Source organism: Amphiprion ocellaris, chromosome 2 (genome assembly GCF_022539595.1).
Source record: "Amphiprion ocellaris isolate individual 3 ecotype Okinawa chromosome 2, ASM2253959v1, whole genome shotgun sequence".
Taxonomy (NCBI): domain Eukaryota; kingdom Metazoa; phylum Chordata; class Actinopteri; family Pomacentridae; genus Amphiprion; species Amphiprion ocellaris.
This window is the reverse complement of record NC_072767.1, coordinates 4,251,077-4,278,957: the sequence shown is the minus strand read 5'-3', so window position 1 is coordinate 4,278,957 and position 27,881 is coordinate 4,251,077. Positions and strand designations below refer to the sequence as shown.

Below are 27,881 nucleotides of genomic sequence, written 5' to 3'. Positions count from 1 at the left end.
AAGTCTTTAGTGAAGCTCTGTGAAAACAAATGTTTCTTTATGTAGTAAACAGTATCTTCTGTTTGCTCCTCTGCACTATTAGTTCACTTTTGTTGGTTGTTGTGGCTTCCTTTTCATTCTCAGTGCCTGCACAGTATTTTGCAGAACTTGCTTATTCACCCGCTCTTAACTCTAAGTAGATGTAGTCGACTCGTCCAAAAGCGCTGGCAGTGTTTGGGGATTTGATGTCGTTTTTCTTTCTTGGTTCCCGGTGGGCAGACTCACTGACTCAGTTCCATTCACTGTGCCAACCAGGAGAAATGAATCATCCCGAAAAGCCTGAAAATCTCACTTCTTGGCAGAGAAGAAGCACCCAGAAAATCAAAGGAGAACACACTTAACTTTGTCATGAATCATCGTCCAACAGGCGCTCATAATCCAACAACAACCTTTTCCCGTTTAGAGGAAGAACGCTCCTTTCTAACCCTGGAGTTAAAACAGTTTCACTACAGCATCTGTTTCAAAGCTCTCCTGGGGTTTTCACTTGTATGTAACACAATCTAATTTTCATTTCGGATGAAAACTACTCGAGTACAGCAACAACTGGACAAACTCATTGTTCGAGGATGATCAGAAGCATCTGTGTTTTCACTAAACACAACTTGCTCAGTTAGTTTCCAGCTCAACAGACCGGCAATAAATCCTCCTTTTATGCAGCTCATCAAATGTAGTTCAACAGTTACTTTCATTGTGGATTTATCTGCTGATTATTAGTTTATTTGTCCAATAAAATGATTAAAAATTGTGTTTCCCAGAGCTCAAGGTGGCCAAATATAGTCTGTGATAATCCTCATGTAAGCACACTGAAAAAGCATATTTAACATTATCAAACTAGTGACAAATTTTCTGTTTATCTGCTATCGTTTCAGCTCGAATTCAGCTTGTGTAGACTGTATCAGAGATTTACAGTAACTTTGCAGGCTCTTATTAACCCTCCTGTTGTCCTCATTTACAAGCACCAAAAAATACTGTTTCCTTGTCTGAAAAAAAATCCAAAAATTCAGCAAAAATTCCCCAAATTTTTGAAAATATTGAAATTCCAATAATTCCTTAAAAGTTTCACTTAAAATTTTTATTTTAAAAAATCCCCCAAATTTGGCAAGAAAATTCTTGTAAATATTCTCAAAAAATGAGTAAAAATCTTCCAAAAAATCCTAAAAATATCTAAAGTGATTCCATATATATCAGTAAAACTTCTAATATTTTCCTTAAGAACATTCACAAAAAAAATTCAACCAAAATCCAGCGAAATTCGCTGGATTTTGGTTGAATTTTTTTGTGAATGTTCTTAAACATTTTTTTTCCCACCAAAAAATGTTCAAAGATTTCCCAAAAATGTTAAAAATGTGGACATCAGAAGTTTCACTGTGAATTTTTTTTTTCTTCCACATTTCCAAACTTTAAAATGCGTCAATTTTGACCCGCAGGACGACACGAGGGTTAAATATGCACACACTCTAATATGTTCTGTTCTCAACATACTGAAAGAACAAGGTCAACAAGTTGCGTTCACTTAGTCTCCTGGGTGTTTAAAAATTCTCTCCGGCCAACAAACAAGCTGCCAGTCAACATCTAAGAAGGTCACAACTAGGTTGTTTATTTTATGATAACTGATACAGGATAAATGTTATACATTCTATTTTAACACTGATATTTTGCTTTTTATTTTCAATGTCAGTATGCAAAAAAAAGACGATGCAAAGTAAACATTTGGTGAAATCATGAATATGATACATAATTTGACTGCTTCATCAATATTAAACCAATTCATTTTTAAGGACTCCTTTTTGCCCCGGTGATAACTTGTTTAGCTACAACACAAAAAAAGGAAAAAATACAAAAAAACAAACACAAACATCGAGAGTTGGCTGACAGCAAACACTGTAAAGAACCACATGATCTTTAGATGTATCAATCAACTCGTGTAGATGCATATATAAAAATACAGGATCCCTGCTGTATATATGCACATACAGTAATAATGCAGTTACTATAGTTGAAGAGCCGGTACTGGGCCTACAAACAGACAAAATGAAGAGAGCAGGATACACATACATACACACGTTTACCATTATCTCTCCATATAAACACGCATAAACCAACCAACCAACCAACCAACCAACAAGCAGAAGGCTCTCTGGCTTTAGAAGCTAAAAACTACACTTGACTTAAAAAAAATAAAGAAAAGAAAACAGACATTCACATTTCTGAAACAAACTCCAGGATCTTGTGACTTCTCGCCTGATCAACCGTCTCTGTCTGTCAGTCCGACCAGCTTTAGTGCCACCAGAGAAGCTAGAATGAAGAAGATGCTGAGGATGATGAAGTCCGTTTGTGCCATTGTGTCCGACGTCCCATCGATCGGGACCGAGTTCGCTCTCATTGATTACTTCGCTGTCTGCTGGTCCTTGTCTCCACATCATCACTCCTCACACTGCACACTCATTCACTGACTCACTGCCAGTTTCTTCATCCACGAGTGAAAGTGAATGAGTGAGCATGTTGTGGAGGAAGGCAGAGAAGCGGGACGCAGCAGCTGTTTGTGTCTGTGTTTAGTGTGCGGATGTCCTGTAAGTCCATGCATTTACCTGTGTGGCCTCTACGGTGAGGAGGGGGCTTTGCTACTGCTGTAATGAACCTGGTATCTGTTGACCGTCTGCCCCTTCACCTCCGTCGACAGGCAGGTCGTCTTGCAGGGGATGATGTCCTCCTCCTCCTCGCCCATTAGCCAGTTCTGCACCGAGCGCTCGGCCGAGGCTGTGACGTGATTGGCCAGCCAGCCCTGGTGCCACTTGTCAAAGCGTTCGTGTTGGCTCGCTGCCACTCTGTGCTGCGACTGTGGAGGAAGAGGAGAAGCTGTCAGAGCCTCGTCTGTGAGCCACCAAACAGGATTTAACAAGCAGAAAATGTACAAGCAGGGTTGGATTGTCACGACGTTACTCAGATTCACCAGAACGCTGACAGAACACCACATGATCACGGCGCTGATGTCTAAATTTAAACGCAGGCTGCAGCCCACCTTCCTGGCCTTGACCAGCGCTCCCCGGCGGTACATGTAGTCCTCGGAGTTCATCACAAACACCATCTTGTGAGTGTTGAGTTTAAATCGACAGTCCAGACTCCCGGCGTTCTCCACGCCCAGCTGACGGTGCCACTCCCTCCTGCAGCGCATTGCCTCCACCTGACGCACCTGCCAGCGACGGAAACGCCGCAGGTTCCTGCCAGATGAGACACATTTATTAGACCTGGAAATTAGCCCAATATTCATCTGGCATAGTCTCTAAATGACAGAATGATAAATGAGTTAAAACACAGACTATAGTGGATCTGTAATGACTCCGGTACACGTGGGAGCAAACTTTTCCAGCATCTTCATCAGATTCCAGACATTTAACAGGATTGTTGCTGCTTGAAATACGCGTAAACAACTAACTAAACTTAAAACATAAGCCTCAGCCACAGCGACAGGCTGCCAGAACTCTGATTAAATTAGAATGGAAAACATTCCTGAGATGAATTTTTGTGGATCAAACCTTCTGTTGTGCAAACTGCCGCAGATGTTTTGTCCTGAAATTGTACATTTAAACTGCAGTGTGTAATTTAATGTCAATGGAGCACAAATATTACAAGACTTACAATATGACAGAAATTTTCTATAAACATTTAGATTTCTTCCCATAAAGGAGAAAGTATCTATTTATATATGTGCATTGTGTGCTACTCTTTTTTGTAATGTTTTTGTCTGTCTTATCTGTCTTATCTGTCTGTCTGTCTATAACAATCAGCAGGTTTTCATCTAGAGCTGCAACTTCCAACTGTTTTATTGACAATTAATCTCTTGATTCTTTTCTCTATCTGTTCTTTGGTATATAAAATCTCAGAAAATGATGAAAAATATCCATCAGTGTTTTCAAAAGCCCAAAATGACATCCTCAAACATCCTTTGGGCTGACAATTTAAATATATTTAGTTCAATATAATCAAGAAGGAAAGAAACCAGAAAATAGTCAGGTTTAAGAAACTGAAATCTGTTTTTTCAATAGTTGATAAGTGATTAATTTTTGTAGCGCTGGTATCATATTCAGTTGAGACTCTGTCAGACAGATGCTGATTCATCTATATGGTGGTCTAAAGTAATTATGCAAATACACGTGGTAAAAATGTGAACAGGAAAATGAAAAGAAGTCCTGCCTGAGACAGCTAGAAATAAAGCACCTCGTCAGCACTGCGTTTATTTAAAATGCAGCATCTCATAGGAGTAAAATAATGCATTTTCAAGAAAACTTAATGCTGACTGTGTGCAGAAATTAAAATGTTATTTTGTTGTCCTCAAAGTATAATGAATTACACAATGAATTGTTTAAAGAAATAGTAATATAAGAAGCACGCAAAGGTCCCTGTGACATTTTCAAGTCTGTGAAAGTCCAAAATTTGCCCTCATGTGGTGACTAGTGTGTACGTTCTGCATTACTGTGCATACACCAGATACACAGATATGAACCACTGTGCATTTATGGAACTTCCAAGTCTTCTAAGCGGACAAGAAAGCAGCATAAAAGCAACAATTATACGTCTGCAATGTCTGCAAATGAGTATAATCAGGGTTTTAAAAGACCTCTAAGTACCTGGAATCAGTGGTGACAAGTTTCTCTGGCTGTAATATTTACACAGAGGGAACAGGTGGTTGAAAGACTCTAAAGCATATATACAGTCTAAAATACAAAAAAGTCAGCTGTGGAGAAATCACGTGTCTCTGCTTTGTTTAACCGTCATACCTGGGCAGGAATACAGGTTTGAAGAAGTAGCCTTCTGCTTGGGAGCACAGACTAGACTCTGTTCCTACAAACTGCTCCATGTAGCTCGACAGGCACTGAAGCAGGAGAGAGAACAAGTCGGAATAAGTTTTAGCAATGTTTAACCCTCCTGTTGTCTTCATTTATAGGCACCACAAAATGTTGTTCCCTTGTCTGAAAAAAATCTAAAAATTCTGAAAAAAAATTCCCCAAATTGGTCAAAATTTCCAAAATCTTCAGGAAGAAAATTATATTCCAAAAATTCCTTAAAAGTTTCCCTTAAAAGTTCTATTTTTTAAAAAATCCCCAAATTTTGCAAGAAATAAAAATAAAAAAATAAAAATTGTAAATATTTTCAAAAAATGAATAAAAATCTTCAAAAAAATCCTAAAAAATATCTAAAGTGATTACATATATATCAGTAAAAAAGCAAAATTGATTTTTTGTGAATGTTCTTAAGAAACATTTTTAACATTTCTTTTTTGCCACCAAAAAAATGTTCAGAGATTTCCCAAAAATTTTGAAAATGTGGAAGTTTTCACTGTGTTGATATATTTTTTTTCCACATTTTCAAACTTTAAAACGGGTCAATCTGACCCACAGGACGATACGAGGGTTAACTTTAGACTGAGGTTTCTCAAGTTAAAGTTCTGTATTTGTCTCCCATGGGAAGAATTTAGCTCGGATTAAGAGGGGGACTGCTGCACAGACAATAAAAACATTCAGGGCATAAAAACAACAAGACAAGCACAGAAAAAGTAATACACGTTCAACAGTCAATGTGCAAAGAGAAACATTAGTTTATCTTTCTGTGTGGAGACAAGTTTACAAATGGTTCACCTGAACATCTAGCGGATCATCAGCCTGAGCCTCCTCGGTGTCCAGCAGCTCGATGGTCATCGCGACGTGACCCTTATTTTGGATAAACATCACCTGACGACAGGGAATGCAGAGAAACAGAAGAAGACCACGTGAATTAACAGACTACAGCTGAAAAGCAGGTACATGTTCTTAAAGGTGCGCCGGCTTCTTTTTATATAAGTGGAAAAAAATAACTAACTCCAGACTAACTTTTTACTCTTATAGTACAACTGCTTACTAATGAAACATATGAACAACCTGAAATTTCTAAAGAAAAATAAGTTTGATTTCAACAATATTATGCCTCAGCTTATCATTTACACTTTACAACTTGCAGATCACAGAGTGTCTACAATGACACAAAATATTCAGTCACAGGTATCTGAAACTGATATAGTATTTTACTTTATGATGAAGACAACTTGTCAAAGTCTAGAAATTATTTTAAATACATGGTAATACAAATTTACACTTTGCAAAATCACCCCGTGGGCCGGATTGGGCCCTCTGCTGGGCCGGTTTTGGCCCGTGGGCCGCATGTTTGACACCCCTGACCTAAAGACTGCTGCAAGACTCCTTTTGCAAATGGTTCAGCACAGATTAGAAAATAGAAGTATGTGTTAAAATATAAAAAACATATATTAAAATATAAAGCATGTCGAAATATACAGCAGCAAAAATTCTATAAGGTGCAAAAGTAAAAAAATAGTAAAAGTGGAAAAAAATAGTTTGTAAATAATAAGAAAGTAATTGAAGAATGCACAAAAAAACATAATATCCAGTGGAAAACACATTCATGTTCTCTTTACTTTGACTGTATGACTGATAAATGCTTTAGTGACAAATTTACTGAAACAACTACTTCCTGTTTTATTTTACAGTGAAAACAAAGAAGTTAGAGGTGCTGTACGTCCATCGGTGCATCTGTCCTGCACAACTTAAAGTTTATGGGCATTTCAGCAAACTTAGTTTTTCTTTTAGAAGTTGGGCTATAGGTGGATAGCGGTCTCATCTCACAGCACAGAAGGGTTTAAATGATCTCTTCTTTTAAAAAATCAACCAACAGATTGATTTATTGTTGCCAAAGGCCTGAGTGAAAGTGAATATTTACAGACTGTATACAGGAATTAGGTCTTCTCTCTGATCACTCTGCTTCAAACACACTCAACCAGTTTCCTATGGTATACAATGATGATTTAAAAAAGAAAAAAAACGGAATGCATATTTGCAAGTTAGACTGGTGCTCCAAGTTATAAAATTTATTAGCACTGTCTCCAAAAATGGTTGCAAAAGGCGACTGAATGACCTCCATCTAAAGACCTGTAGTACAGTTGCAGCTTATGTATGAGTTCAAGAAGGAAGATCTGTTTATTTGTATTCTGTCTCCACAAATCCTCACTTCACTCCACACTCAATCTCAACATCACCACACTTGTCCACTAATGTCTCTGCCCAAGTTCTCGAAACCAATCAGCGCTTTAAATTCATTGCAATTCTGTCACTCCTCTTTCCACGACGCTGATCGTCCGTCCCTCCTCATCAGCCATCTGCTAACTTTGCTCCACCACCTCCAGCAATTAGACCGGCTTGTCTTCATCTCCGCTTCATGATCTTGTTTATCACCAGAGTCTAACCACTAAAAAATTTAAACTTATCATGCTTCATGTTTAACGACAAAGCTAACGCTGCAACCAGCCACGTCAAAGGCCTTGAACATCTTCAGAAAAGATTAAAAATGAACAAGCAAATTTCTGCTGCAGAGAAAATGGAGTTTCCATGATAAGAAACGGTTTCACTGTGGTGAACAGCGCGGTCAGGACTCACCTTGAAGCAGTTCTCTTCGGCCATGACTCTCTCGGCTTTCCACTGGTAGCTGGTCTCCCAAGCTGCTCTGACGCACTGCGAGGACAGGTTTCCCCCCGCCGCCCCTCGCTTCCTCTCAGCCAGGTAAAGATCAACCACCTGCAGACACACCTCGTCGCTCACCAGGTGCTGCAGCTGAAGCCAGAGAAGCGGGGATTAGATTAAATACCGTAATAGGGCTGCAGCTATCCATTATTTTAGTAATCGAGTATTCTTGCGATTATTCTGTCGAGTAATCGGATTCCGCACTAGGCATGCGTGTTACAGCATCAAAAGTGAAAGTGAGCGTGCTGTGCAACAGAAATAACCGTCCTGGACACATATAGGCTATATTATAATAAAGGGGCATTGTACATATATAGTATATTACAGGTGTATTTTACATATATAGTCAGAAATTACACAACTACTGAGCATCCTTGGCTGAATACTGCGCTCTCTGCTGCCAGTATGGACTCAATGCAGCTGGATCTCAACGTCTTTCTAAGACCCGCCCCCACTCTACTTCCCATTGGCTAGTGATATTAGTTTGGTTCAGAGCAAAAGCTGCGTTCCCCTCATTCCATTGGTAGACAAACTCGATTAGAAATGTAGTCCTGTCTTTTTGTTTTCCTCGAGCCAAACACCGGCGTCACTGGAATTCCGGCACAGTGCCTGAATACTTACAGAAAACATACAGTGAAGTTACGTGTCCACTAGATGCGTTTTTCTCGCATGTAAACGCGTCGCATCTGGAAATCACACGCATGGTGGGCGGTCACTAGTGGACCACTAGAGGTCACATGACAGCACCGAAGCTTCAGCGGGCCGCTACGTGGTCACGTGACCGAGCTTTCAGCTTGACAGTCCGGCAGATGCATCATCAGATAAACATAGCAGCTCGGCCGCAAACTTTGTCTTTTATTTTAAAACACTTCAGGGAAAAGTATTTCTGAAAGCATTTGAGGTAGAAATAATCTGTGCAGCAGCTGAATCTGTCCTGGTTTTAGTTCACTGATGGCTAGTTTAGACGACCGTTTAGACCGTGGACTGGTTGGTCACTCCTGCAGTAAACAATAGAAAAGCTGTGCTGGTTAAAATAGAAGCGTCCCGTCAAATTTAAGGACCCGGTTTGTATCAAATGAAGTCTGGGTCCAGCCTCAGACCGCGGTCCATCATTTCGTGACCTGGGGTCTAGCATGCAGTTAATTAAACGAAGCCTCGATTCAGAGAATTTTGCCTCGAAGAATTTTAGTAATCGAATTACTGGAGTAACTGGAGGAATCGTTTCAGCCCTATACCGTAAACGTCCTCACCGACTAACACGAGTGCTCAGCGTGGAGGTCTTCTCCTACCTGCCGAATGATGTTGTGGATGACCTTGTCGATGGTGAAGCCGATGTAGGCGTGGATGGTGAACATCTCCCGCAGCGTGTCTTCGTACTGTGTGGAGTCCAGGTTGCCGTCCAGCAGGCTGCGCACCATATCCAGGAAGGCCGGGTAGTACTCCTCCAACTCCACCTCACCTGTGGAAGAAAAGCGGTGCCACATCTTGTTACAACACGGCCGAGTCACCTGAGTCAGAGTGGGTCTGTTCTGGACGAAGTTTCCTCTGGTTTTTCATGATAAAACACCAAAATCCAGATTTAGTTCTCAACCAAAAGCAGAGATGGAATAAGTACATGAATCAAGAAAAGCAACGGCTTATAAATTAAAAGCTGAAAAATAATCCACAATCAATTTAGTTTTTTGATAATTGATTCCCAAGTCACAAAAACACCCCAAATTTGGTGATTCCAGCTTCTGAAATGTGAAAATGAGCGACTTTCTTGGCCTTATAATACAGTAAATAAAAAACTTTTCAGAGAGTCTTTCCTTATTTTATCAGTTTTAATTTCATTCAAACGGTCTTCTATTTCTTTCAAAAGATATTTTTGAGCTTTTCTACAACAGTTGTTTGTACACCATGCTGTTTTTATCTGTCTTTTCAGTTTTGATGATTTTATGATGTTTTATTTTGCTGCTTTTTGAAGCACTTCGTGACTTGGATTCTGAAATGTAAAAAATTAGCAATTTTCTTGACGTTATAATACAGTAAATTAAAAATTAATGTGGTTTGGGCTGTTATTCAAACTGCACACCACATATCGGAGAGCCTTTCCTTATTTTTAATCTTCTTTCAATGATTTTTTTTTACCCTTTCTAAACCATGCTGTGTTTTTTATCTGTCTTTTTAATTCTGATGATTTTATGACATTTTATTTTTATTTTGTGGCCTTGTGAAGCTCTTTGTAACTTGGAATTTGAAAGATGCACTTTAGAAAAAAATAATTTTCATCACTGTTATAACTATTGTTGCTATTATTATTACATAACGCATGTAAATCTTTGCATAAAAATCTGGTTTGACTGTTTCTGTCTGTTCCATAGCAGGTTAATCCAGAGCATAAAAATCCAAAGCAATTTTTAAAAACATCCTTAATGGCCTTAAAACAGGTCTAGAAAATCTGTTAAAGACAGCAAAAACAAATCTTGTGCGACACATCATAAAATTCTGCCACAGCTAAAATAACACACAATACTACACCTAAACTTAGGAGCAGAGTTAAACAAATAAAAACCTACTGTGTGTGTGTAGCAGATAAATTCTTTTCTCTTACATATTTTTTACATTTATGCTGTTTCAGAGGAGGAGCGTACGATTCTAATCCCACACACACATTTTCCTTCTGGTTTGTTCGCTTTCTGTTCTGTCTGTGTGCACTGATTAAAAAAAAAAAAAGTAGTGTTCTTACAGCGCTTTGGCTCTGTAAATGGGAAACCGATCCAAACAACACTATTTCAGCATGTCCCATGCACATTCACACTGGTGCATGTTCGTGCTCGTGCACAGGACGATGAATCTGGCACATGCTAGCTTAACATGTTACCAAGCTAAATATAGACACTCTTTCACCAGAACTGCAGCCTCCACCTTTAATCCTCCTGTCGTCCTGCGGGTCAAAATTGACCCATTTAAAGTTTGAAAATGTGGGGGAAAAAAATAAGATTTGCACAGTGAAACTTCTGATGTCCACATTTTCAACATTTTTGGGAAATCTTTGAACATTTTTTGGTGGAAAAAAAGAAATGTTAAAAATGTTTCTTAAAAACAAAATCCTGTGAAATTCGCTGGATTTTGCTTGATTTTTATATGAATGTTCTTAATGAAAATATTAGAAGTTTTACTGATATATATGTAATCACTTTAGATATTTTTAGGATTTTTGGAAGATTTTTGCTCATTTTTTGAAAATATTTACAAGAATTTTCTTGCCAATTTTGGGGGGATTTTTTTTTTTTTTAAATAAAACTTTTAAGGGAAATTTTTAAGGAATTATTGGAATTTTCTTCCTCAAGGTTTTGCAAATTTTCAGAAATTTGGGGAATTTTTTTGCTGAATTTTTGGATTTTTTTCAGGCAAGGAAACAATATTTTTTGGTGTCCATAAATGAGGACAACGGGAGGGTTAAACGCTGACAGGGATAAAAAAGCACAAGTTTCTTAATATAACTGGAATATTTTTGCACACTTGCTATTCTATTTACTACAGTATCACATACTAGGATTGGGTTTTCATTATTTAAGTGATGCTGCATTGGAAACCACACTTGTATTCAGTGCTAATAATTTACAACTTCTTATCTAATCTTCCTGATGAGGTCATTTGTATTTTAGAGTTTGTGATCATTGTTTGAGGATCTGATATAAAAAGCCAGCCACCTACACTGTCCATTTAACATTTCAGCCACTTCTAGATTCACATGATGATAACCAGCAGCTGAACTCACTGGGCTGTTTGAGGCGGAGCTCCATGGCCAGGTCGCAGGCCTTTTCCCTCCGGCCCTCTGCCATCGGCAGCCTCTCTCGGCTCTGCTCGGCTCGGTGCTCCAGCAGCTGTCGCTCGGCTTGTCGGTAAACTCGCAGCAGCCGCGAGCACAGAGTCTGGTGCAGCCGCAGGAAGAAGTACCAGTTGTTGTTGACGAAGAAAAGGTTGTAGACGCCGTCCAGTTCCTTCTGGTGCTCTGCTTCGGGGTCGCGCAGGTCCACCTTCTCCCCGGCTGCCCCTGAGCCCGTCTCCATCGGCGTGGACCCGGGGGTGGATGTGGTTGTTCCTGCAGGTTGGCTCGTGCTGCTGGAGGTGGTGGAGGCCTCGGTGTCTGCCGGTTGGGATGGGCTGCAGCGCCTCCTCCTGGACTCCCCGTTGAGGTGCTGCTGTGGTTGGGACTGCATCTGGGACTGTGATTGGGCAGGTTGGGGTTGAGACTGACTACCTGTGGCTGCTGCTGCTGCTCCTGATGCACTGTTAGAATTACCGTTTCCTCCTCCACCTGCAGCTGCTGCAGCTCCTCCTCCTCCTCTCTCGGCTCCTTCCTCGGGCTCAGCCTCCTCATCAGTCCATTCTTCAGTATCGCTGAGCTCGCCGCGGCGGGAGAAGAACAGGTCGGGTACAAAGTGCTGGATGATGCGCTTGATGTGGTCCTTGTCATCTTTGTGGATGGTGGGCTGACGTTTGACGTGGTAGATGATGAGCGAGGCGGCGTCCTCCAGGATCTGTTTGTCCTCATACGTGAAGACCATGTGAGGCTCGCTGGATGAGGCCGAACCAGAGCCGTTGCGGCCCTGTTGGCCAACTCCTCCCTCCTCTGTGCTCTGCTCCTGACGCTGAGATAAATGGGGGAAAAAAAAGCAACAAAATTAAAGCAGGAAAATGCGCTGCCACATGCTGAGTTTGAAAATGAAAATTATTGATTCTAATCTGTTAATTGACCTCAGAGAAATTAATCCCCCGTATAAACTGTAACAGGGAAACTACAAACATAAGCAAACATAAAGCTTTCCTCTGACAGCAGCTCCACACAAATGATGAAAGGAAAAGCGACACACAAGGAAATTACTAATCTATCTCAACTCAAGGTCCATTTCCTTGCTTGCTTGTTCTTGAGCTTTCAACTGAATCACACCGTCCTCATCGGCAGCCTGAGAATAATTGGTTGCAATTAAAAAGAAATGTTCAAGGCACGTTGGATTGTGTGCATTCCAACAGCCATACATCTATAACAAGATTATCACAACCCAATGCATAGTGTATTATATGCAATATGCTTAAAAACTCCAGCATGTTCTACTACAACTGGCTGGATTTTGCAGCATGTAAGTCAGCATGTTTTTCTGGCAGAGAATGCACAGACAGATGAAAGCCCATTTAGCACGATAGATGGCTATGGTCCAAGTTTAAAGCGCAGTATCACAACAAAGTAGTATGTTCCAGTTGTATGTACACTGTATGAAACAGTGCACAGTGTGTGAGGGCAGCTGTTCTATGTACTTAATGCAAAAAGAAAAAGTCTCAGATTTGTGTCTTGAGTTGATGCTGTCAACATGTTTCAACTTTTAAGTCAACTTGGAGTCACAGAAAGTTTAAACAAACTCAGCTGGCTCATACAAGTGGCATAACATGCTTCTTTAAAATGTTTTGTCAACTCCTGTTTCCACCAGCAAGCTTGTCTCTTATTTTTTGGTTGGGATGATCTGGTTTTGCATGTTTTTCTTAAGGTAGAACATAATGAGCAACTTGATTTAGTCTTATCTGGTCCAACTTTAGGTGTGGTGTTATCACCTAGCCCCTAAGGTATACAGGAATGTAATCTGATGCTTCACACTAGGCTTTATGGAGATTTGTCATTTCACTGGAATGATGCTGGCAAGTGCAACAGCTTTACTGCAACTTGTGGGGAAAAAAACACCTCAAAAGTCAAGTAGTGAGAAACTTTGAGCTGATAAAGGAAACCAAAAACCAGAATGCAAACTGAGTTGCACTTGGATCAAACTGAGGAAACAGCTCAAACGTATCTCAGCAGTTCAAAGACAGACATCCAGTTTGAGTGGTTTTGGTAACAAACCCCGAAGTTTGCGATATTGACGCTTTCCTACTTCACATCTCGCTATCTTCTCGAATACAGGAGCTTTTACCTCATCATACACGCTTTCAATCTCATTGAGGAGGCTCTTCGACCGCAGAGCCTTCATGTCGTTCTGTTTGAAGTTGACTCCTTGGTGGTCGAGGGACTTCAGGTAGGCCTTCTCATACTGCTCCCTCCAGATCTTATTGAAGCCCTGCTGGGCCTCCCTCCATTCCTCCTCCTTGGCTTTCAACCTGGAGACAAAAACGCAGCTTTAATGTTGATTCCTTCAAATAAAACTCAACTATATTCTGGGGCTGGGACTGTAATGCATTAATTTCGATTAATTAATTACAGAAAAAATAACGTGTTTTAAAAAAAATAAATAAATAGTGCATTTAATTGCACCTTTCACAGTTCCCTAATTTCACAGATGAACACTCCAGCCAAGTAGGTGGCAGTAATGAGCCTAAAGTCTGTCAGCCGTGAAGAAGATACACAGGATGCACTAAATGATGTCAGCGCACAAGCAAGCTTGGTGAACAGTGAAGGAAGACGAGAAGCATTGAGCTTGTTGAGTGGAAAGTTTACTTTTAAAAATCTTCCCGATGGCAGCTTGGATAAAAACCTGATTGTGTGCAAATTTTGCAACAAAGAGTTTTCTTATCACTGCAGTACTTCAAGTCGACGGTATCACCTCAATGCAAAACATGTTGCTGTTAGCCCCAGAGCTAACGTTAGCAACGACGGTCCTGATTAGGGCTGCAACTAACGATGAATCGATTAATCATCTGACGATTCATCGTTAGTTGCAGCCCTAGTCCTGATACCGGCAAACGATGTAGCCATCCCATAATAGACCACTTTTCAATATACTAAAAGTACTTGAGCTCACAAAAACTCTTCAAATATAATCACTACAATTGCCCTTTGAGTGTACAGTAATCTGTGAATGTAGTAGACAGATGAAAAGTGCAGATAAACACAGATGAAACAAACATTTTTATTGTTTAAGGCCACGTATGTCTATTCATCGCTTTAGTCATAAACCAAAATTTACTTGAATTAAAAAACTTTGCTTATTGTGTCAAATATTGCTATTTGAAAAAATGTGATTAATTAATTACAAAGCCTCCTATTAATTACATTATTTTTTTAAATCGCGTCCCACCACCACTATATTCTTTAATATGTCGTGGTACCACGTTTGGCAGAATACTGGTGCAGTGTCAAAAGTATCGTTTATGTAGCAGGATGAAGAAAGATCTCCGTCCGTTGATACAAGGATCTCTGACTCACGGTTACTCAGCAACTAAACCTTTCCATCATATTGCTTAAACCTGCCTACCAGTAATACAAATGTGGAAATGTGCTCCCTAACTGCAAGCAACAATCTAATTTCTATAAGCATCAAGATGTAAACATGCAAAACTAGAATACTGCCTCGTGTTTTTATGCCTCCACTAACCAGTCAAGCTGCAGTTTACATCCATTTTATAATATATGCAGCGAGAACTAAAGTGTTAAGTTCAGTGAAAGAAATTAAACAGTCAAATTACTTGCATGAGTTCACCTGTTGGGCCAATAAAGCTGCTTCTCAGGGATTATAAAGATGAAGCTATGACAGCAACAATGATTAAAATATGGGCGTTGCTGCAAAGAAGCTAAAAATTCAAAAAGATGGATGCTCCATAAACGCTTCCAACCAAGATCTACAACTATCACCACAGTTCCAAGGTGAGCACCGAGATTTGTGTCACAGATTCAGCATCCGACCGACCAAATGTGATATACGATCACTTCCCCTCCTTTTGTTCCTGGTGATGAATAACGGCCAGGAAAGTGTTTTTGCAGAACATTAAGGTGTCACAGTGAAGTCGACTTTTGGATTCAAAATTTCATCGCTTCATCATTTTAACCTGTTTGGCATTTTAGTTAAGTTTTGTCATAATTAGCACATGGATTCTTGAGTTATGGCTAAAAATGTGTTTTGGGAGGTCAAAGTGACTTTGGCCACCAAAATCTAATCAGTTCATCAGCGTTTCTGCCAAATTTCAAGAAATCCCCTCAAGGTGTTCCTGATATTATTATATTCACGAGAATGAGACAGACTGACAAGACTCTCCGGCACAAAGGTATAATTAGACCATTTCATTACTGTGTTGAATTAACACAATGTTAATGCATATAAAGTAAGCAGAAATGCTGAGAGGACAAGTTCAGCTGAGGAATTAGAACTAACACCAGACAGAAAAAGACAGTCCTGACCTCTTCAGCACCACAGGCACGGCGGTGGCGGGACTCCTCTTCAGTCCCTCGATGATCTCGGGGGCTTTGTCGCCATAGATACGGTACACAGCACGGCGCTGGATGACCTCAGAGGTGCCGCCCAGGCAGTCGTCTAGTCTGAATCGGTCCTGGTCCTCCGGTGACAGGCGGGACAGCTTCTTCTGGACGCTCTCTAACACCCTGATGGTGGCCAAGTTGGTCTCCAGAACAACATCCAGCTTTAAGAGAAGAATTAGAGACGGAGAGCTTTAAGAAGGCTGTGTCAGTTACAGTGCAGAGCTCAGTGCTGTATGTGTGAAAACAACTGTGATCTCAGGGTCACAAGGAGATAAAAATACATGTTGAGCAAGTTGTGAGGTTCACACAAAACATTCCACTTTACAAGAAACATAAGGGGTTTGGCATGTTTATCTTGTCTGTTTGTTTTCCAGGGTCGACACAGATTGTTGATGTTTTAAAAACACAGATAATTTGGAAATGATACACACACACATTCCAACCTAATATGTGTAGTAGAAATAGATAAAGCATCACAAGAAGATGTTCTCTTCTGTTTACTGTGAGATTAATGAGTTTGTCTCTTGCAGTTTTGTCTGCAGTTCTTCTTTGTTTTCCTAATCTATCACTGTTCTATCATTTTAACAGCCCACTTCATATCATATCTTCAAATACTATTCATAATTGTTTTCCAGCCTCCGTTTTAGGGTAATCTGTGGCCGTTTTCAAACGTAGATGCTAGCAGCTAGCACAGCCTCAGTCACTCTGAAAGTAGCTCATTTCCCGATTTGTGGTGACGGCTGTGCTTCTTGTTCAGTTTTTGCAGGTTGTGTCTCTGCTAGAGAAATGTTTCTGTCAGTTAGAGCAGGCTGCTGAAATGAATCTTACTTTAGAGAGATGTTACAGGTATTTCTGACAGCGTAGCTTCAGGCCAGACAACAAAACCTCCGAGTGGTAAACTTTTAAGTTGCACTGACACCAAAAAGGGAAGCAGTGTAACAAGGAAGCTGGGTATTAATTCATTTTAGCAGTAATCTGTTAACAATAATGGTACTGATAATTGTAAAAATGGTTAGTATTGGAGGCTGCACAGTGGATTGGTGGTTAGTACTGTTGCCTTGCAGCTAGAAGACCCCCGGTTCACGTCCTGGCCTTTCTGGGATCTTTCTGCATGGAGTTTGCATGTTCTCCCTGTGCATGTGTGGGTTTTCTTCATGTTCTCCAGCTTCCTCCCACAGTCCAAAAACATACTGAGGTTAATTGGTAACTTTAAACTGTCCGTAGGTGTGAATGTGATTGTTTGTCTCTGTATGTAGCCCTGTGATAGACTGGTGACCTGTCCAGGTGTCCCCTGTGTTCACCCTTAGTCAGCTGGGATAGACTCCAGCCCACCGTGACCCTAATGAGGATTAAGCCGGTGTATAGATGATGGATGGATGGATGAATATTGGCCCTGATAGTTGGTCAATCCCTAAACAGAATCTTCGTTAAGATGTACTTACCTCAAATCTTTCATCCTCGCAGCGATGCAGCTGTTCCTCATAAGGAGTCTTCTTGGAGCTAACAAATGTGGAGTCTTCTGACCAGGAGGGAAAAGACACCCAGGTGTCGTTCAGCACCTACAAACAAAACAGAAGAAAATGTAAAGAAATGTAACCATCATCATTGGGAAGACCTTTCCTACAGCAAAACATTTCATAATGACATATTTTATTTTCATATGCTGTGGTTCAGTGTATTTCTAACTATTCAGTGCTCTACAAGTGGCAGTAATACACCAGAAAAACCCACAATACACCAGCAAAGGCAGAGGAAAGGAAAGACTGCAAGAAGAGCAGCATGTTTCATACTTAGTGTTTTATGAGGATGGAAGTAGGGCTGCCACTGGTCACGATTTTTTTACTGTCAACTATTTCATCAATTGAACTTTACATTCTTCCAAAAAGAAAGGGCCAAATGACCATTTCATTTACATTCATTTTATTGAAACTACGTCACTGTATAATGCAGCACAATATAAAATGTCAAATCATAAAATACATAAAGCTAGTGAGGTTTCGGGTGTTTGGTTGCATTTAAATACAGTATATTTGGACACAGAGAGCAGGAGAGAAGCTAACGGATGTAAAGTGTCTCCTGTATGTGCTACTCTGATCTGCCATTCAAACTCTGCAAAGTTTACAAACCACCTTTTTGTTCTGCGACCATTTGAAGGGCTTCCAGTACTTTCAAAGCCTTGGGTCTTTAGAAACCTCTACATTTAACTGAATTAGCCTGCAGCTGACCAATGACTGGAGCCAAAAACGACAAACAGCCTGACGCTACAGGAAAACAACTCTGAAGAAAATGATGCACTGAAGTTGAAGAAAGAGGCATCTTTTAAGAATAGTGATGTCAATGCATTTTTAGCGTCATGTCGACTAGCTCTAAATTCAAACCCTTTCGGTGCGTTTGCTAAACCTCAAGTATATACACACACTTTTTTGAACTCTGAATGAACACAGAAACTCTGCTTGCATTACAGCACCACACCTTCAAGCAATGCCGCGACCTCTCTGACATGTCTTTGGTAAAATGTAAGTGAGCGTACCTCCTTGCACAGGGCAGTGCGTCCGCTGCACTTGGGCTGCTGGTAGGTCTTGGGCAGCGCTCTGTAGCTGGACCCCAGGCGCTTGCAGGAGGCATAATCCACCTCCCGGCCCCCTCCTCCCTCCATGTAGCGATCCGACAGGCCCGACACAGCATGAGAGAGCTCTTTGTCCCCCAGAAATGACTTGAACTGTGTGTAAAGTTCAGGAAACTTCCTGGAAGGAGATGCGTGACCTCATGAGTGACAGATAAATCAGGAGGAGACCAGCTGACCTAAAGCCAAGTGTTTAAAATAATTGGACGAAAATCTGCTGTATCACGCTACTGTAATGGCTATATCAGTATCAGCTTCACAAATTCTTAAATGGATCTGAAAGCCTTTTATAATAATCAACATTTTAACACAAGACAGCCCCTTTTACTGGATCACACGTCAGCTTTTGTCAGGCACCCCGCAGCAATTGTAATCATTAATCTGTGCATCCATTTTTCACATTTTTTCCAGCTATTTCACACATTTGTCCAGCTCAATTATCTTTCCATCAACTCACCCCAGAAACGGAGTAACTAGCTGTAGCAGCTCAGCTCCAGAAACTACTTCCTGGTTAAACAAAGCGATGCAGCGCAGGAAGTTCTCGTACACCTCCTGGCTTTTAAACAGGCGACGGACCTGAAGGATGAGTGAGACGACGAGGAAATTAAACCAAACACTTTACAAAGCAACGTCAAGACAGCAATAGAGGAAGTACAGAAAGAGAAAGGAAGTACAGTGGCAGTGGGTCAAAAGAACAGAAAGGAAATCCAACATTACTGCCATTAAAAGAGATACCACACCTTATCAAAGAAGGAGAATTCTCTTAACACTCCATGTTTGCCAACTGAAGCGAAGGACTGATCTTTGGTACAGGAATACTTCATTTTTTTCTAAATAAAAAAAAAAAAAGCATTTAATGATATTTAAAACCTTTAGTTATCAGACTTATTGTAGTTGGAAGATTTGAGTTGCTCTTTTGGGAAGACACAAAAGGGTTGCTGAAACTTTTAGAGATCAAGGACTTGTGTTACATATAGTACATCCAAGCATCGCCCCAGACAGTTATTCTAAATAGAGAATTTACCTTGAGCAGTGGGGACATGTGCTGCAGAAGTATGGGCCTGGGCCTCTTTTTGTTCTGTTTGGTTATCGTGTCCTCTTCGTCCGGCCTTTTCAGCTGCTCTTTCCCTCCTGTCAGCGAGCTCCCTGTGAACTACGGGAGACAAAGTACATAGCAAAGGCAGGAAAAGGTGAGTTACACTTATTTGAACTTTAACAACCACAAAAAATTAGATAATAGAAAGTCTCAATGAAGTGACTGTTCAGGGAAAAGCAAAAAATTGGTTATATTCTGCTGTTCAAAAGCAAAAAAAAAAAAGAATTACTGACACCTTTGCTTGAAAAAAGTCAAATGATTTATCGCTATCAAACAGCTGCCAATCAAGGATCTCAATCAATTAATTCAGCTGTTCTGATTATGCAGCACTTTCAACAACAAATACACTTTTTGTACTGTACTGACTATCAAATATAATTATCAGCATATTTCTGAGCGCAGAAATATAAAATATCGATGGCTATTCAATTGTGAGCTGTATATGTGTGTGTGTGTGTGTGTGTGTGTGTGTGTGTGTGTGTATATATGTATGTATGTATGTATGTATGTATGTATATATATATATATATATATATATATATATATATATATATATATATATATATATATATATATATATATATATATATATATATATATATATATATATATATATATATATATATATATGTATAGACATATATATACAAATCTGGTGCCAAGAATTGGATCAATCTGTGTCATTTCAGACAGCAATGGTGCTCCACAGTCTCAAGTTTAAGCAGATGCCACCAATACATCCAAATATACACTTAGTAACTTTCTGAAGCCCGGATTTCACCCTTGTTTGAAAATTGTACACTTTTTTTCCCTTTTCAAGGACAAAAAATTTCAAAAATTCAATCATTTGTATTAACTGTGACTCTGTCATCAACACATTTCAGGAACACTGCAGTACAAAGTGTAACCAAAGGCTCACATATTGAAGTGCAAAATTGTAAAATTGATTCAAATTAAGAATTATCATTTAAATCCAAAAGAAATCAAATTTCTATTTAACCTCCTCACAATGTGAAAACGTCGATCCTGTATATTAAACAAAGTGCAACAATGACAGGGTGGATATTTTACAGCACAGAGTCACTAAAGCAGCTCATTGCTTTCTTATTGTGTATTTGCTCTCCGACTCTAGTAACAGTTTCAAATTTTTTAGAAAATTCACAGCACAGCCATTTCTAACTCGTGTATGAAGTCGCCGTTATAAATTCCATGCTTTCGCAGTACAAATACACAACAACAGTAACCTTCTGGGCCTCAATATCTCCCTTGTTGGAAAATTTGGCATTTTTTCCATTTTTAATGTCCAACATTGAAAAGAAAAACTATCATTATGAATATTTTGTCTGTCTTCACCAAAATTGATGGCTGTGAAAGTTATATTGCTGGAGAATTTGAACCCTGAAAGATATTTTTTGAGCGTAAAAATACAATTCACAGGTCTGCATGTAAACAAGAACATTTTACAGAATGTATTTTTGAGTCACAAACAATTCAACCTCTGACCAAAACTGGACACTGTGCAGCAACTTATTTCTTGAATTCTGTCTGATCTGACTCAAAATGACCCTTTAGGATCTTTATCTGAGTTGAAAGTGGAACATTATCTCTCCTTGTGTACTGTTTGATCGACTGACCAGTGATCTCTTTGCGTCCGGTAAGAACTGTCCAAACTCAGCCAGCAGGTCTTCTTGTCCCTTGAAGAGACTTGCAACTTTAGAAAACACCTCATCTTCCGTCATCCCACTGCTGCCTCGGCTGCCTCGACTCTCCTTCACCTCCAGCTGCTCCTTCTGAAGGGTTACAAGGGGGGAAAAATAGTGTTCATGTGTGACGAATCAGAATTGACTAAGAAAAAGCTGAGAAAAGTGAAATATTTTTTGCCCCAAAAAAGCCAGTAACATTATGCAAGAGTCAGAAATGCTGTCACTGTCTGGGAAGGAACTGGAAATGTAACACTACAACTTTGACTTTTATTTTGCTGCTTGGTTCCTATTTAAAGAAGAAATAGAAACTTGGAAAAGACACTGATTCAGTGCTGAGAATGTTGGCTTTGCTGAAACCCTACAGTAACAGAAAAACTACTACTCTGTAGCGTTGCCGCTTCTACATTATAAACTGCAAATAATACATAAATTAAAAGATCACATTGTATTCCTACAGTACCTGATATGTGTGCAGAATTTCTAGGAAGGCCCTATAGATCTCCGGGTGGTCCAGGAAGCGGTTTTTAATCTTGTTCACGTAGCTGATGGCACTGTCGAATTCTACGGGGCTCGTCTCAGAGGCAGGCGGGGACACAGACGAGGTGGTCGCCTGATTCTGGCCCTCTCTGCTGGTTAGGGGAAGAGAAAGTCTGCTGGGAGGCTCCGGAGGTCCGGCTGAGGTCGAGGAAGTAAGGGACTCCGACGAAGCCGGCTTGACTTCACTGGTCTGGGCGGGTCCAGCTTCAGCGTGGGCGGCAGAGGCACTACCTGAGGTGGCAGCCACTGCAGGGGTGGTCAGACTCTTCCCCTGCTGGCCTGGGGATACCTGGACAGACGAACAGTGGGACAAAGAAACCTATATGAAGGTGCATTGAGTTAAATTTCATTTACTTAAGATTTGAGCAGGAAGATTTGTCAGTCCATGTGGCAAAGTTACTGGGAAGCAACTTCAATGTACCATACTTTGCGGACTATAAGCTACTACTTTTTTCTCACGCTTTGAACCCTGCGGTTTATACAACGATGCGGCTAATGTTTAGATTTTTACAGACGAGCTTCATGCCATCAGTAGGTTTAGCCTCGTCACATCAGACCAATGAATTTACCGAACAGGTCACAGTGGAACAATGAAACTGAATTAAATCAAACACACTCACACTAAATTCTTCAGATCAGTCATTTTGCGCTTCATGCACACACCCTCATCATGGAAAACACTTGAAGAAATGCAGCTTTTAAGTTAAAGGCAATCGATCTGGCTGTCGAAGAAGGAAACAGAGCTGCTGGATGTAAGCGTGGCATCAATGAATCAATGGTTAGACGTTGGAGATGGCAGCATGAACTGACTCAGTGCGTTTTACTGCCGTGTTACAGGCACTGTTCAGAAAAGAGCATTTATTTAATTAAAAGTAAAAAAAAATCTGTGTAAATATCTCATGTTACAATGTGGACACCTGTGGCTTATAGACAGGTGCACTTATATATGTACAAAATATGTTTTCTTTTTAAATTTAGTGGGTGCTGCTTATACTCAGGTGCACTCAATAGTCCAGAAATTAGGGTACTCGTGTTGCTACAGAAACATGATGCTCTGGAACAGGACTTGTCTTGTCGGATTTCTGCCTGTTTATCGAAAATCAACAATAACACACTTTGAGGCACAACCTGATGGAAACTAATAAGAAAAAAACTTGATTGATTGCAATAAGCATCCCCTGGACATACTCACAATGTGGATTTTTTTAAAGCAGCCTTTTATTTTGGAGTTCTTACACGAAAATAAAATGGTGGACAGTTTAAAAAAAGTGCACTGTACATACCGAATACTCAATGATTTGCAACACTGCAAAAGTTTGCCTTAAAACTGATATTAAAAAGCTTCAAGTTACAAAACACTCACTGAATATCGCACCTATACCAAGTGAATTAACACGTCGCTTATGTTCGATGGCCAACAAATGCGAACGAGACGTGTTGCTGTTTCTATACAAATACACACATCCAAAGCACATTCACTGAAAATTTCCAACATCAGAAATGTGGTTGCAAAATTTAAGTAACACTCTCCATGTTGTCCTCTCCTGCTGCTCATGCTGCCAAAATTCCTTTATCAAGCTATCCGCTTCCCAAAGAAGAACGTCTCTAACAAAAGAAAACATCTTTGGCATTTATTACTTGGCTATTGCTTGAAATATAAAAAAAAGCACACAGCTAGAAACTGGGAGGACTGAAAGTGGGCTGCATTCATTCTGAGCGCTGTCACATAAAACTCAAAACACTTATTAAATCACACCAAATGTAAACTGAATAAAAATGAACCAGAGCCCCGACAAACTGCTAAGAATCAAAATAAAATCATTACAAACTTTTTTGTTGCAGCCATTATTGTGTCGGACTCTAGACTGTGCATGTAAAATAAGAGACAACCACCCATTGGACTGCATTTTACAGCTCTGCATGACATATTTTGCATTTTGTGACGGGATTGTAAGAGTTTCCGCAAAACAAATACAGGAAAAGGCAGCACTGCAGTGGTGAGCCTTATTTAACTACAAGACAGACAGTTTTTCTGCCACATCTCATTGTGAAACTTTCTTCAGAGCCTTTCTGAAGCACAGCAGCCCACTGAAGCTCAGTGCAGAAGAAGCACACCTGTGGTCTTCAACCTTTGGAACCTTGCAGCACGTCACAGGTTTGTAATGAGTGAGCTGCTGCAAGCTTCATAGATGTAAAGTTGAATAAAGCACTAGTTTTGTGCGTTGACTTCAGTTGTGAGAAGGGGGTCTTACCTGTGTGGAGAACGGAGACTGGAGGAAAGCCATGCCATTCTTGGGGACCTCTATCCGGTACCCCGGTGGCAGGAAGGCATTGAAGCCCAAGACTAGGTCTGGGTGTCCATGGAACAGCTGTGAGACACGATTTATCACCCCCGGTGTATCGATGCTATTCAGTAGGACAGACAAAAACATTTTAGTGGTGTAGTTGGCAGAGGCAACGGTAGATTAGCTCTTCTCTCTCAGACACTGCAGAAAACACTTTATCACAAACATATATTTTAGTTTAAAAGGAACACATTAAATCTTTTAATTATAAATCCTGTCATCCCTCACTAAAATATGAAGATAATTATACCTGCTGCAAAATTAAAGTACCTATCTGCACTTTCATTGATAAGTCCTAAAATGTGTAGTTTATCCTCTGGTTAGTGACAAGCTGCACCATCACCACCACAGGAGTTAATGTCAATCAAAATGTTTGACTACAACTCTGCAACTTCTGGTTTAGATTTCCACTTTTACCTCTGTGACTTAAACTCTTTCATGATGTCGAGAAACTTGTTGTATATGCCGGGATCGTTCGCAAAACGAATCTTGACTTGGTCCAGATATGACAAGGCATCTTCAACCTAAACACAGAAGAAAAAAAGATATAAACACAAAATAATCAGTGCAGCAACACAAAACACAATCATTCTGCTTTTTCTGCATCATGCTGCTGTGCTGTTGATGAAGTCGGATGGTAGCGAGATGTAGATTGTCAGTCATTTAAGTCTGGTAATGATGAGAGCTTTGGTAAAAAGAAAATGGACTTCTGCTTTTATGTTCTTGAAGATGTTTGAACTTGAAATTAAGAAACATCTTGCAAGAACCAAAAAAAGGAGCCCAGTCGTCCAGTCATCCAGGTCTGGTAGTTCTAAGAGCTTCAGTAAAAACAACTAGGCTTCTGTTTAAGTTGTTGAAGATGTTTCTGCCTGAAATGAAGAAACTTCTTGGCTGAAATAGGTTCAAGAACTCAAAAGAGGAGCCCGGCTCCTTTATACTGAAGCTCTGAGGACGTTACAGAGATGCTGATACTAAGTCATCCAGGTTTTGGTAATCACAAAAGCTTCAGTAAAAAGTAACTGGACTTCTGTTTTTAGGTTCCTGAAGACGTTTCAGCGTGAACTGAAGATTCTTCTTGCATGAAACGCCTTCCAAGAACGAAAAAAAAAGGAGTCCTAATCCTCTTTATTAAAGCTCTGGGGATGTTTCAGAGATGTAAATTCTCAGTCATCCATGTCATCATACCAGTTTTGGTAAATAGCAAAACGGACGTCTGTTTTTAGGTTCTTGAAGATGTTACAGACTGAACTGAAGAAGCTTCTTGGATCAAACATCTTCAAGAACCTAAAAGAGGAGCCCTGTTCCTTTTTACTGAAGCCCTGGGGATGATAAAGAGATACAGATACTCCGTCATCCAGGTAATCATAAGAGCTTGAGTTTAAAGCTTCTGTTTTTAGGTTCTTGAAGATATTACAGATTAAACTGAAGAAGAAACAAAAAGAGAAGTCTCATTCCTTTTTACTGAAGCTCTAGGGATGATACAGAGATGCAGATACTCCGTCAACCTGGTCAAGGCAGTCATAAAAGCTTCAGTAAAAAGCTTGTTTTTGGATTCTTGAAGACGTTAGATTGAACTGAAGACGCTTCTTGGATGAAACAAAAGAACAAGTCTCATTCTTTTTTACTGAAGCTCTTGGGAAGATACAGAGATATAGATACTCCGTCATCCAGGTAATCATAAGAGCTTGAGATTAAAGCTTCTATTTTTAGGTTCTTGAAGATATTACAGATTGAACTGAAGAAGTTTCTTTTACGAAACAAAAAGAGGTGTCTGGTTCCTTCCTACTGAAGTTCTGGGGATGATACAGAGATGCAGATACTCAGTCATCTGGGTAAAGCTAGTCATAAGAGCTTCAGTAAAAAGCAGTGTTTCTGAATTCTTGAAGACGTTACAGATTGAACTGAAGACACTTCTGGGACGAAACATCTTCAAGAAACAAAAACAGGAGTCTGGTTCCCTTTTACTGAAGCTCTGGGGATAACACAGAGATGTAAATACTCCAGGTCAAGGTAATCACAAGAGCTTGAGTAAAAAGCTTCTGGTTTTAGATTCTTGAAGTCGTTTCAGAACCTAAAACATCTTGAAGAACCAAAAGAGGGAGTCAAATTCCCTTTTCCAAAGCTCTGGGGGTGACACAGAGATGTTCAACATGTTTATCAAGACAATAGCTTGTCTCCACATCAATGCTACACGGTCTTATTATGAACTGGCAGTCACCACAACCGAAATATTAGCATTTCCTCCGGTGCTATGTGTAATTTTTTTGATAGGTGGTTGCACGTCATCGTCAGCTAAAGTGCAAAATCAACAAGCCCACTAGTTAACAGTACAAGCTGTACAAGTGACCAAGCGATTTAATAAATAAATAACTGGTCCAGATAAACCGTGAAAACAGCAGGCAGCTTTTGTTCATCGGTGCACAGCTTCTTCTTCGACTAGAAAAAAACGAGCTGGTTTTGACGGGTTTGTTGTGTTTTTTGTTGTTTTCTTGCGATGAGACCAACACAAAGCATTGTGACAAATCTGAAGAGGGTTGTTGTAGCTAACGTTAGCCAAGAGCCAGTCAACTGACGATAATAACTCCACCAACACTTACAACACCTACCCGCATACAAATTCATACAATAGTCACAGCTGGTGCCCGGCCAACTGTGTCGTGTTGGCACATTTACATTTACAGAACAAATACGAAGCAAAACAGCACGGAGACGTATTAAAAACACAACAAAGAAACGTGTAATGAAGCTGCTAATCAAGTGAAATAGCCGTTCTTGGCTAGCCTGGCTGACGTCCTCCACTTTGTTCAGGGTGGCTGAAAAAAAAAACGAACAAGGAGGAACTTCCCACAACCGAGTTAACGTTTGCTGCTCACACGGGCTCTTATTGATAAAATAGGTAAAGTATGGCCAACTGTGTCACCACACCGTCTCACACACACCGAACACGGCTTCCACATCTAACCTTAAATGTCAACGTTGGGCTGTTTGGCGATGAATTACTTTTAATAGGCCAGCGAGCTAACTAAAGCTAGCCGAAGCAGCCGTTCCTTTCACTACTCTCGACGAGAGAAAAGCCTCACAAATCCGACATGGAACAAAATGGTTGTGACTCTGAGGGGACTTTCTTTTTTTTCCCCTGCCTCTTGTCGTGTCTTCTTACCTTCAGCTTCTGGAAGTGCTGCTGCTGCACTTGCTTTTGTGTTATAACGTAAGGCTTGTCTTGGATTTGGTTTATTTGCTTCGCGGTGCTGTGCGCCTGAATCTTCGCCATTATCCCCGGCGACGGGAGGCTGGAGGAAGCCGCTGGCTGCCGCAACTTGAGAGGGAAGCTTCGGTTTGTTACCTCCAGTTGTTGACTAGCCGACAATCCTTGCTCTCGGTCGGGAAGCCAGCCTGCCTGCCTGCCTGCCAGCAAGCGAGCGACCCTACTTCGGCTGGCTGGACAGTGTCGGCGGCGGACGGGGAGCCCCGGCGGAGCGGAGCGGAGGGTCGCGGACAGACGAGCCGCTACTCGCTGCGACTTTGATTAAACATCGCGATGGAAAAGAAGAAGCCGATAAAAAAAAAAGGAACAGCTCAGGGACAATGGTTGCCGTTTATTTAAAATAACTATCGCCTGTCTCTTTAAATTCGGCGGCAGCGGTCTGTCTTGGCGTCCGGAAGCCAGAGTAGGAGTGAAAAATTGAAAAAAAAAAAAAAGTGAAAAATTGAAGTGCGCAGCCGCAGAGATGGGAGGAGCTGAGTTCACAAGAATC

General features: G+C 40.4%; 1 protein-coding gene across 1 annotated transcript; it reads right to left on the bottom strand.

Moving 5' to 3' along the window:
• Positions 1–1,612: 1,612 nt before the first annotated feature.
• On the bottom strand, positions 1,613–27,803 carry sin3b (SIN3 transcription regulator family member B). Its single transcript, XM_023270712.3, has 19 exons — positions 27,287–27,803; positions 24,544–24,650; positions 24,034–24,187; positions 21,705–22,070; positions 21,176–21,331; positions 19,470–19,598; positions 19,186–19,275; positions 18,903–19,021; positions 18,353–18,566; positions 17,265–17,381; positions 15,745–15,983; positions 13,547–13,730; positions 11,365–12,238; positions 8,891–9,060; positions 7,518–7,691; positions 5,673–5,765; positions 4,815–4,909; positions 3,059–3,257; positions 1,613–2,875 (listed from the first exon to the last, which is right to left on the bottom strand). Exons 1-19 carry the CDS (start codon positions 27,395–27,397, stop codon positions 2,639–2,641), a joined length of 3,828 nt encoding a protein of 1,275 aa, XP_023126480.1. The 5' UTR covers positions 27,398–27,803; the 3' UTR covers positions 1,613–2,638.
• Positions 27,804–27,881: the final 78 nt, after the last annotated feature.